General features: G+C 40.2%; 1 protein-coding gene across 4 annotated transcripts in view; it reads right to left on the bottom strand.

Moving 5' to 3' along the window:
* Positions 1-5,931, bottom strand: part of LOC112076458 (tRNA endonuclease ANKZF1-like) — an 11,846-nt gene extending 5,915 nt beyond the window's left edge. Inside the window, exons 1-3 of one of the 4 annotated variants that reach the window (XM_070441327.1) lie at positions 5,823-5,931; positions 3,958-4,104; positions 2,885-3,018 (exon numbers count right to left, since the gene is read on the bottom strand). In XM_070441327.1, the coding sequence (XP_070297428.1) occupies positions 2,885-3,018; positions 3,958-4,087 (264 nt within the window). In that variant the 5' untranslated portion in view covers positions 4,088-4,104; positions 5,823-5,931. Of the gene's footprint in view, positions 1-2,884; positions 3,019-3,957; positions 4,105-4,643; positions 4,801-4,922; positions 5,044-5,822 lie in introns of those variants that run through there. The other 3 variants (XM_070441325.1, XM_070441328.1, XM_070441326.1) reach the window with 3 other exon arrangements.
* Positions 5,932-12,311: the final 6,380 nt, after the last annotated feature.

Below are 12,311 nucleotides of genomic sequence, written 5' to 3'. Positions count from 1 at the left end.
GTTTTTCTCCTTGGTGTTATTTTTGTTTTCTTGTTATCTCCTCGTTATTTTTCTATCTTCTTACTTTTTTTTTTTTTTATTTCCTCCTCGTTTTTCTCATCTCCATGGACAACCTTAACATTAAAATAGAGTATCTGATTTGGTTCTGAGTGCCCAGACGTGTGGTGACTCACCTACACCGGTCTTCCTCTCAAACTCCTCCACTGTGGCAGGTGTTTGACCAGATGGTCTGGGCCTAGGTTGAAACGGTGCCAGTCAAGCTTGTAGTGCTCCACTGAAAGTAAAATCACTGACTAGTACCAACCATCCTGACTAGTACCAACCATCCTGACTAGTACCAACCATCCTGACTAGTACCAACCATCCTGACTAGTACCACACTTAGTACCAACCATACTGACTAGTACCAACCATACTGACTAATACCAACCATCCTGACTAATACCAACCATCCTGACTAGTACCAACCATCCTGACTAGTACCAACCATCCTGACAGTACCAACCATCCTGACTAGTACCAACCATCCTGACTAGTACCAACCATCCTGACTAGTACCAACATACTGACTAGTACCAACCATCCTGACTAGTACCAACCATCCTGACTAGTACCAACCATCCTGACTAGTACCAACCATCCTGACTATACCAACCATCTGACTAGTCAACCATACTGACTATACCATACTGACTAGTCCCAACCATACTGACTAGTCCCAACCATACTGACTAGTCCCAACCATACTGACTAGTACAACCATACTAGTACCAACCATACTAGTACCAACCATACTGACTAGTACCAACCATACTGACTAGTAACATCCTGACTAGTACCATACTAACTAGGACCATACTAACTAGTCCAACCATATGACTAGTACCAACCATACTAGTACCAACCATACTAGTACCAACCATACTGACTAGTACCATACTAACTAGTAACATCCTGACTAGTACCAACCATACTGACTAGTACCAACCATACTGACTAGTACCATACTAACTAGTACCATCCATACTGACTAGTACCCTACTAACTAGTACCATACATACTAACTAGTACCATACTGACTAGTACCAACCATACTGACTAGTACCATACTGACTAGTACCAACCATACTGACTATACCATACTGACTTACCATACTGACTAGTATGGTATCGTATCGTTAGTAAAATGTTGGTATGGTGATACTTGGCCTGGTATCGTTAGTAAAATGTTGGAATGGTGATACTTGGCCTGGTATCGTTAGTAAAATGTTGGAATGTGATACTTGGCCTGGTATCGTTAGTAAAATGTTGGAATGGTGATACTTGGCCTGGTATCGTTAGTAAAAAATGTTGAATGGTGATACTTGGCCTGGTATCGTTAGTAAAATGTTGGAATGGTGATACTTGGCCTGGTATCGTTAGTAAAATGTTGGAATGGTGATACTTGGCCTGGTATCGTATCGTTAGTAAAATGTTGGAATGGTGATACTTGGCCTGGTATCGTTAGTTTAAAATGTTGGAATGGTGATACTTGGCCTGGTATCATTAGTAAAATGGTTGGAATGGTGATACTTGGCCTGGTATCATTAGTAAAATGTTGGAATGGTGATACTTGGCCTGGTATCTTAGTAAAATGTTGGAATGGTGATACTTGGCCTGGTATCATTAGTAAAATGTGTGAATGGTGATACTTGGCCTGGTATCATTAGTAAAATGTTGGAATGGTGATACTTGGCCTGGTATCTTAGTAAAATGTTGGAATGGTGATACTTGGCCTGGTATCATTAGTAAAATGTTGGAATGGTGATACTTGGCCTGTATCGTATCGTTAGAAAATGTTGAATGGTGATACTGGCCTGGTATCATTAGTAAAATGTTGGAATGGTGATACTTGGCCTGGTATCATTAGTAAAATGTTGGAATGGTGATACTTGGCCTGGTATCGTATGTTAGAAAATGTTGGAATGTGTACTTGGCCTGGTATCATTAGTAAAAGTTGAAGGTGATACTTGGCCTGGTATCGTTAGTAAAATGTTGGAATGGTGATACTTGGCCTGGTATCGTATCGTTAGTAAAATGTTGGAATGGTGATACTTGGCCTGGTATCGTATCGTTAGTAAAATGTTGGAATGGTGATACTTGCCTGGTATCGTTAGTAAAATGTTGATGGTGATACTTGGCGCGTCGTATCGTTAGTAAAATGTTGGAATGGTGATACTTGCCTGTGTATCGTTAGTAAAATGTTGGAATGGTGATACTTGGCCTGGGTATCGTTATCGTAGTAACAATGTTGGAATGGTGATACTTGCCGTTGTATCGTTAGTAAAATGTTGGAATGTGATACTTAGCCTTGGTATCGTTAGTAAAATGTTGGAATGTGATACTTAGCCTGGTCGTATCGTTAGTAAAAAGTGTTGGAATGGTGATACTGGCCTGGTATCGTTAGTAAATTGGGAATGGTGATACTTGGCCTTTGTATCGTTAGTAAAATGTTGTGAATGGTGAATACTTGGCCTCCGGTATGTATCGTTAGTAAAATGTGGGATGGTGAGACTTGGCCTGGTATCGTTAGTAAAATTTTGTATGGTGATACTTGGCCTGGTATCGTATCTGTTAGTAAAAGTTTTGTATGGTGAGTACTTGCCTGGTATCGTATCGTTAGTAAAATTTGGATGGTGATACTTGTCCTGGTATCGTGGTAAGTAAAATGTTGGAATGGTGATACTTGGCCTGGTATCGTATCGTTAGTAAAATGTTGATATCGTAACAGCACTAACCGATAGAACATGGCTCAGAGATGCCGAAAAAACAATATAATATTCAAAATGGGTGAATCGCTCCTTATGGTCTCCGGTCAGTCCATCCCAACCCTCAGTTTATTCACCTGCTCCTCCCGGGTGTCGAAGGGGCACTGGCAGGCCGAGCACACCATCCTGTCAGACACATCTCTACCCAGGCTGCTCTCTCTCTCCGGCTGTTCATCATCCTGGAGATCCTCCTTGGGGCACACAGCCACTCCTGTTAGGATGACATACATACAGGACTTGAGTAACAAGGGAGACAAACTATACCCAACTAAAAATATGCAACAACTTCAACGAATTTACTGAGTTAATGTTCATATAAAAGGAAATCAGTCAATTGAAATAAATTCATTAGACCCTAATCTATGTATTTCGTATGACTGGGCAGGGGCGCAGCCATGGGTGGGCCTGGGAGGACAAAGGCCCATCCACTGGGGAGCCAGGCCCACCCACCCAATGTGTAGCCAGGCCCAGCTTATCAGAATGAGTTTCTCTCAACAAAAGGGCTTTATTACAGACATAAATTATCTGTTTCATCAGCTGTCCAGGTGGCTGGTCTCAGACAATCCCACAGGCAAAAAAGCAGAATGTGGAGGTCCTGGCCTGGCGTGGTTACACGTGGTCAGCAGTTGTGAGGCCGGTTGGACGTACTGCCAAATGATCTAAAACGACGTTGGAGGCGGCTTATGGTAGAGAAATTAACATTCAATTATCTGGCAACAGTTCTAGTGGACATTCCTGCAGTCAGCATGCCAATTGCATACACCCTCAAAACTTGCACACTCCCCCAGCACAAGATGCACCTATGTAATGATCGTGCTGTTTAATCATTAATCAGCTTCTTGATATGCCACACCTGTCAGGTGGATGGATTATCTTGGCAAAGGAGAAATGCTCACTAACAGGGATGWAAACAAATTAGTGCACAAAATTTGAGAGAAATAAGCTTTTTGTGTGTGTGGAAAATGTCTGGGATCTTTTATTTCAGCTCATGAAACATGGGACCAACACTTTACATGTTGAGTTTATATTTCTGTTAAGTAATATTAATGACTATTTACATGACAAATAAACAACCGGGGCGGTAGAGCCACAAATAACTGCTTTCAGGATGTACAACAGCCATAGACATAGTTTACAGCTAGCTACCCACCATGACTGTGTGATGGATTCTTGGTGTGTACAGGAGGCTCATGAACACCGGTAACTTCTCGGACCTCCTGTAGAGCAGAGTCTTGAAGACAGTACTCAAACACGGAGCGGTATTCTGGACCTGCTGTCATTGTGGACTCCGGAACATCTGAAGCACATCAATATGAGAGTGAAAGTCTAACTAGCACAGCTATCTAGCTAGCTATCTAACTCAACGTGTGTTACTAGTACAGTAGCTATCTATAACAACGTTTGTAACTACTACAGTAGCTATCTAGCTCAACGTGTGTAACTACTACTGTAGCTATCTAGACAACAACGTGTGGATGACTACTACAGTAGCTATGCTAGCTCACGTTGTAACTACTACAGTAGCTATCTAGCTCAACGTTTGTAACTACTACTGTAGCTATCTAGCTCAACGTGTGTAACTACTACTGTAGCTATCTAGCTCAACGTKTGTAACTACTACWGTAGCTAKCTAKMWCAACGTTTGTAACTACTACTGTAGCTATCTAGCTCAACGTTTGTAACTACTACAGTAGCTATCTAGATCATAGCGGACTAAACTCCATAGGAATGAAGTGTCTGATGACTCTAAGAGACCAGGCGTAGTGGAATCTAGCGCCGACTACATCGATTTGCTCAGGGTCAACACGTACATTTTTTAAATGATGAAACACATACCTTGTACCTATGTTTGTTCTCTGTAGTTGCGTGCCTTTCTTTGTTTGCTGAAATCCATACTTTGTCAGTAAACGATAATCAAATACATTCTCCCAACTGTTTGTTTATAGCTGTAGCTCTAAGACGGCAACTCAGCGCAAATGCGCATGTGCCAATTGAATCTCAACACGGAAACAGTAGTTGTATCTGATTAACTTTAATTGAAAAAGTATGGATTTCAAACAACAAAAATTAAGGCACGCAACTACAGAGGACAAACATAGATACTGAAATATTGACCTTGGGCAAATCGATGTAGTCGGCCATGCGTGGGATCATTCCCACACAAAGTGAGATTTATAATTCTGAAAGTTTGCTTGAGCGTGTACGTCAAGTTACGCACAGCCATGACCATGCGTACGCACAGTGTCAAGCGACAAGGGAACTGCTTGTCAAGCATAGAATATGAGTGGAAAATGAGAGCAGGCCCAATAATTCCTTCTTTTTTTTTCTTCGATTGAATTGTATTTCCATTGTGAATTCATGCAACATCTCTCTACAGGCTATATATAATTTTACCATATCAGTGCATCTTGTGATAATTATCCATGTGACGTAGTCATCTTGCTAAATTAGAGTCTCTAATCTGTTGTAAGATTTGGCATACGCTGCTTTTCGTAGTGAGCATGTTTTTAGAGACAGGTGGGATTTTTTGGGGGGAGAAAGTAAAGATTGGCTCATAAGAAATCGTTCCCCATTGCCATCAAATTCCCAAATACGAACGGCGCAATAGACGGCCCMCACATCACCATAAAAGCACTATCCTAAAACAAAAACTATTGTAGCAGAAAAGGCTTCCACTCTTAATGTGCGTCAAATGRTGATGCCGGTTTCTGCTCCACTCTGTTGGGGACTTCCTTCACCGTGGAGTTTAGTCCGTTTGCTAATTCAGAGATGGGCTATATTCTAGCAAACTATGTCATATTTACATTTGATGTTGGAACACCCACGTTATTTAATCTTATCTAACGTTACGTGAATAAACGTACCACGTGTAAAACAGTTAACTATCTACCCCTGTGCTAGCTATGGTGGTTACTACTAGTGAGTTAGCTAGCTAACGTTAGCCAAATCAATCAATGGCAAAGTGACCATACTAGCTAGCTAGTTTCCAGATGTGTTGTTCTTTTAAAAACGTACCAAAATGATGCCACGTCTTGTCGCTGTTGAATAAAGACAGTTACCAGTTACCAGTTTGACTGCGCTCTACCTACACTATTGGACTGAACTGTGTTTGGTTGACAGATGAAGCAACTTCATCTATGATATAATGGCGGTCCGCAAACAAACGTTAAAGGTGCATGCCGCCACCTACCGTGCTGGAGTATGTGGTCAATCACGGTTAACAACATGTCTTAATCCTCCTACCTAACTCAGTACTTCTGAGAAAATAAAGAGCCCTAGTAACTTCTAATAGGCCCTCCCTCATCCCCCAAAATCTCTTCCAACCCTGTCCAACATCAATGACCCTACACTTCAATCTTTCCCTCTCTTCAACATACCTACAACAATATAACAACACATGCCCCACCGTTTCATCGACCATACACTCCAGACACAAACCATTCACATGCTGCCAACCAGATGTAATGATGAGTTCAATATTCAATGTCCTAAGCGCAATTGAGCAAACACCACCTCTTCCTTCCTAATCTGACCTTATGAATCTTGGTCCATCGACCTTTCTTTGGAGGACATATAAATGCTGTCTCTTGTGTTCAGAGTCCCGTCTCTTCTGCCACATATCTATCAAAATGGCTCTGATCTTCAATTTGGCCTCACCTCTACCCAGTGGAACATTAATAKCAATTATATCTTGTTTCAAAGCTCTTTTTGGCAAACTGGTCTACAATTTCATTCCCTTCCACACCCGAATGTGCTGGGTCCCAGCAGAATCTCACTAATACACCCAGCCTCTAAATTCTCCATAATAACATTAATACCCCCAATTTGACAAATAMAATTTGATTTAATTAGTAGGTCCCTCCTATTAGATTTACCAGATGATAAACTATTCAATACAGACAGAGAATCTGAGCACACTATAATTCTAACAGGTTGTACGTCCTCCACCCGCTGGAGGGCAACTATTATCACCAACAGTTCAACTGAGGGTACTGACAGTTCATCTGTTAGTCTTCTACATATCTGCACATCAAATTCAGGAAGGTAAACGCCTGCTCCTGTGCTCCCACTATTTGGGTCCTTGGATCCATCTGTGAAAAGCGGTAAAAAAATCATAAAAACTTCTACCAATGTAATTGTCAACCAGTTTCCCTGTATCACTGACTTCTGACCAATCATTCCTTTTGTCTACCAAGGTTAGATCAACAACAGGATATGGGAGTAACCATGGAGGAGCATCCCCTATCACCACAGAAGGGCCAACCTCCAACTCCCTCAAACCACTCTCATCAGCAAGTTTCACAACTGTCAGACCAAAACCACTGCCTTGTCTACTAGTATACACCTTGCCTATTTTCCACGAAAGTACCCAATGTCACGATTTCAACGCGATACGATATCAAATGACCATTTATAAGACCGTTTAATTATCTCAAATCCTGTAAAAGATTTGTAATGTTGAGCTTCTTGTTCACGTAATTCGTGCTCATGTTGTACTGTATTGATATCTGTCTCCTGTTGTATTGATATCTGTCTCATGTTGTATTGATATCTGTCTCGTGTTGTATTGCTTCATCTATCTCCTTTGTATTGATATCTGTCTCATGTTGTATTGATATCTGTCATTGTCGTGTTTGGACTATCGTTCTTGTTTGTATTGTATCTGTTCATGTTGTTATGATATCCGTCTCATGTGTATTGATTATCTGGTCTATGTTGTATTGATATCTGTCTCATGTTGTATTGATGTATCTGTCCTCATGTTGTTTGTATTATGTCTCATGTTGTATTGATATCTGTCTCATGTTGTATTGATATCTGTCTCATGTTGTATTGATATCTGTCTCATGTTGTATTGTATTGGATATGTCTCATGTTGTATTGTATTGATATCTGTCTCATGTTGTATTGATATCGTCTCATGTTGTATTGATATCTGTCTCATGTTGTATTGATATCTGTCTCATGTTGTATTGGATATCTGTTTTGTTTGTATTGATATCTGTCTCATGTTGTATTGATATCTGTCTCGTGTTGTTATTGATATCTGTCTCGTGTTTTTGATATTGTCTCTGTGTATTGTATTGATATTGTCTCGTGTTGTATTGATATCTATCTCTGTTGTATTGATATCTGTCCATGTGTATTGAATCTGTCTCATGTTGTATTGATATCTGTTCTCTGTTGTATTGATATCTGTCTCAATGTTGTATTGATATCTGTCTCTCTGTTGTATTGATATCTGTCTCGTGTTGTATTGATATCTGTCTCATGTTGTATTGAATCCGTCTCATGTTGTATTGATTGATATCTGTCTCATTGTTGTATTGATATCCGTCTCATGTTGTATTGATATCTGGTCTCATGTTGTATTGATATCTGTCTCATGTCACCCCTCATAGCCTGGTTCCTCTCTAGGTTTCTTCCTAGGTTTTGGCCTTTCTAGGGAGTTTTTCCTAGCCACCGTGCTTCTACACCTGCATTGCTTGCTGTTTGGGGTTTTAGGCTGGGTGTCTGTACAGCACCTTCGAGATATTAGCTGATGTACGAAGGGCTATAATAAATAAACTTGATATTGATATCTGTCTCATGTTGTATTGTATTGATATGTCTATGTTGTATTGTATGATATCTGTCTCATGTTGTATTGATATCTGTCTCATGTTGTTATGATATCTGTCCTCGTATTGTATTGATATCTGTCTCGTGTTGTATTGATATCTGTCTCATGTTTGTATTGTATTGATATCTGTCTCGTGTTGTATTGTATCTGTCTTGTGTGTATTGATAATCTGTCTCGTGTTGTATTGATATCTGTCTCATGTTGTATTGATATCTGTCTCATGTTGTATTGTATTGATATGTCTCATGTTGTATGTATTGAATTTGGCTCATGTTGTATTGATATCTGCTCATGTTGTATTGATATCTGTCTCGTGTTGTATTGATATCTGGTCATGTTGTATTGATATCCGTCTTCGTGTTGTATGATATCTGTCTCATGTTTGTATTGATATCTGTCTCATGTTGTATTGATATCTGTCTCATGTTGTATTGATACTGTCTCTGTTGTATTGATACGTCTCAGTTGTATTGATATCCGTCTCGTGTTGTATTGATATCTGTCCGTGTTGTATTGATATCTGTCCGTGTTGTATTGATATCTGTCTCATGTTGTATTGATATCCGTCTCATTGTTGTATTGATATCTGTCTCGTGTTGTATTGATATCTGTCTCGTGTTGTATTGATATCTGTCTGGTGTTGTATTGATATCTGTCTCGTGTTGTATTGATATCTGTCTCGTGTTGTATTGATATCTGTCTCATGTTGTATTGATATCTGTCTCATGTTGGTATTGATAATCTGTCTCGTGTTGTATTGTATTGATATCTGTCTCATGTTGTATTGATATCTGTCTCATGTTGTATTGTATTGATATGTCTCATGTTGTATTGATATCTGTCTCGTGTTGTATTGATATCTGTCTCTGTTGTATTGATATCTGTCCATGTTGTAATGATATCTGTCTCGTGTTGTATTGATATCTGTCTCGTGTTGTATTGATATGTCTATGTTGTATTGATATCTGTCTCATGTTGTATTGAATCTGGCTCATGTTGTATTGTATTGATATTGTCTCATGTTGTATTGATATCTGTCTCATGTTGTATTGATATCTGTCTCATGTTGTATTGATATCTGGCCATGTTGTATTGTATTGATATCTGTCTCGGTTGTATTGATATCTGTTCCTGTTGTGTTGTATTGATATCTGTCTCATGTTGTATTGATATCTGTCTCATGTGTGTTTGTATTGATATACTGTTCATGTTGTATTGATATCTGGCTCATGTTTGTATGTATTGATATCTGTCTCGTGTTGTATTGATATCTTGTCTCATGTTGTTATTGATATCTGTCCTGGTGTTGTATTGATACTGTCTCATGTTTGTTGATATCTGTCTATGTACAGCCTACATAGAGGAGCAGTCAACATGTCAACTGCAACGAGTTCTGATGTACAATGCTGACTGCTCCTGTATGTATTTGTTGTAAATATATTCTGTTAATAGTCCATCTAAGAGTTCTGAGCGCCTACTCCTCTTCTTAGTTATCTATTATGGTTTTAGGCTGGGGATCTGGAATGCACTTTGTGACAACTGCTGATGTAAAATAAAGGGCTTTATAAAAACACATTTGATTGATTATCAACCCCCCCCCCCCCCAAAAAAAAAATACACACCGTGTTTTAGGCTATGCACGTGCACAGCTTGATAATAGAGTTCACAGTGTTTGTAGGCTATGTTACGGTGCACACAGTCTTGATTATGAGGAGGCCACAAGTGTTTGTAGGCCTATGTACACGCCACTCAGTCTTGATTAATGAGGCCACAAGCTGTTGTAGGGCTAGTGTACGACTGCACCAGTTTATTACATGAGTAGACGCACAGTCGTTTTGCTAGGCTAGTTACCACGGTGCACCAAGTCTTGATTAATGAGACGGGCCACAGGTTTGTAGGCCTATGTTACCCATGTGCACCATCTTGAATTATGAGAGCGCTCACAGTGTTTGTGAGCCTAATGTCCACGTGCCACCAGTTCCTTCGAATAATGAGAGTTTCCAAGTGGTTGTAGGCCATCGGTTAACCACGGCCACCAGTTTGATTAATGAGAGCCACAGTGTTTTGTAGGCTTGCTATGGTTCCCACGTGACCAGTCTTTAATTGAGAGGGCCACAGTGTTTGTAGGCCTATGTACCACATCGTGCACTGCAGTTGAGTTTAATGACGAGGGTCCACAGTGTTTGTATGGCCTATGTACCACGTGCACCAGTCTTGATTAAGATGATTCACAGTGTGTTGTTAGGCCTATGTTACACGTGCACACAGTTCTTGATAATGAGAGGCCAAGTGTTTGGTAGGCCAATGTAACGTGCACTCAGTCTTGATTAAGTTTCTAGCTTGGTGGGAAGCCCAGGAGCTTTTCTCTGTGCATCATGGACCTGCTTAAACTCTCAGCACCTATCACCATGTGTTTATTCAAGCGTCATGGTGAAACGAGAAATATAGTAATGCGTCTGTAACAAGAACAGTGAGAGTTGTTTTTCTTTATGTGAATATCTAGCTGATCAGGACTACATCTGAATTAGAATGATTTGACGACTACCATCCACATGCAATCCACCACCTTCCTAACGAACACTCCTCAATCAGCTTTATGTGCCAATCAACAACGTTGGATGTATTTATGATTAATATTCCCTTTGGTCAATAACTACTTGTACACATGGCAACATGGTGACTGAAAACCTTTCAGCATGTCTTTATGGGGCGGGGGGGTGCTGTTACCCATCAGATKTATTATGCCAATAWGTCAAAGTTMTCAATTAGAGGTGAGATGAGGGCAGGGGGAATGTAGGCCTCTCAATAAACAGGAGGAGCAGGCAGCCAGCACATTGCAATACACTTCATATCTATTCTGTTGTAAATCTATTCTGTTAATAGTTCACTAAAGTTTATTGTGACGTACCGGCCGCCATTCTTAGTTATCAATTAGGAAGATGTTGCTGTTCAGAATGACATGTTGTGAGGTGCTGACCTGCTGCACCCTCGACAACTACTGTGATTATTATTATTTGACCCTGCTGGTCATCTATGAACATTTGAACATCTTGGACATGTTCTGTTATAATCTCCACCCGGCACAGCCAGAAGAGGACTGGCCACCCCTCATAGGAAGAAACCTAGAGAGGAACCAGGCTAGGTTCTGGCCTTTCTAGGGAGGTTTCCCTAGCCACCGTGCTTCTACACCTGCATTGCTTGCTGTGTGGTGTTTTAGGCTGGGTTTCTGTACAGCACTTTGAGCACATCAGCTGATGTAAGAAGGGCTTTATGAATACATTTGATTTGATGTTCATGACTGTTGATGTTCACAGGACTCTCCAAATGCTCTGTTGAAGGAGCACCACGATTGGAGGAAAACAGACAGCTTCTCTCTACCACGTCATCCAATGTTTGCTTCATGAACAAATGTTGCATCTTTTGAAATAAATACAGAATTAATTGTTTTTTTTATGCTTGATGTGATTTAGCTGTCCTATAATGTATTGTTTTGAATTAAATATATATTCAGTCAAGTCACTTGGATTATTTTATGCCTTTTTAAATGTTTGCTAAAATTATATATTGTCACTTTGTAGATGCTGAAACAGTTCGTTTTGGGCTACGCTATGATCTGGAAATGTCATTTGGAAACCCTTTTTAAAAAGTTGTTGATACTTGAAATGAGCACCGTTGTTTTTTACTACTGTCTGGCGAGGAAGTGGAAATATGGACTGCATTGGAGGAGGAAGGGAGAATGAATGAGTAATCAGTTTATGGTTATATAAACGGAGGGCATGCATAAAAGAAAAATGGACAGCGTCAGGGAATAACCAAGTTAATGGAGAGCCTATCAAAGCACTGCGATGAAATGCCTTAGACCGCTGCGCCACTCGGGAAGC

Source organism: Salvelinus sp. IW2-2015, unplaced genomic scaffold (genome assembly GCF_002910315.2).
Source record: "Salvelinus sp. IW2-2015 unplaced genomic scaffold, ASM291031v2 Un_scaffold3762, whole genome shotgun sequence".
Taxonomy (NCBI): Eukaryota; Metazoa; Chordata; class Actinopteri; order Salmoniformes; family Salmonidae; genus Salvelinus; species Salvelinus sp. IW2-2015.
The sequence above is the reverse complement of the archived record's forward strand: the minus strand, read 5'-3'. Positions and strand labels throughout refer to the sequence as shown.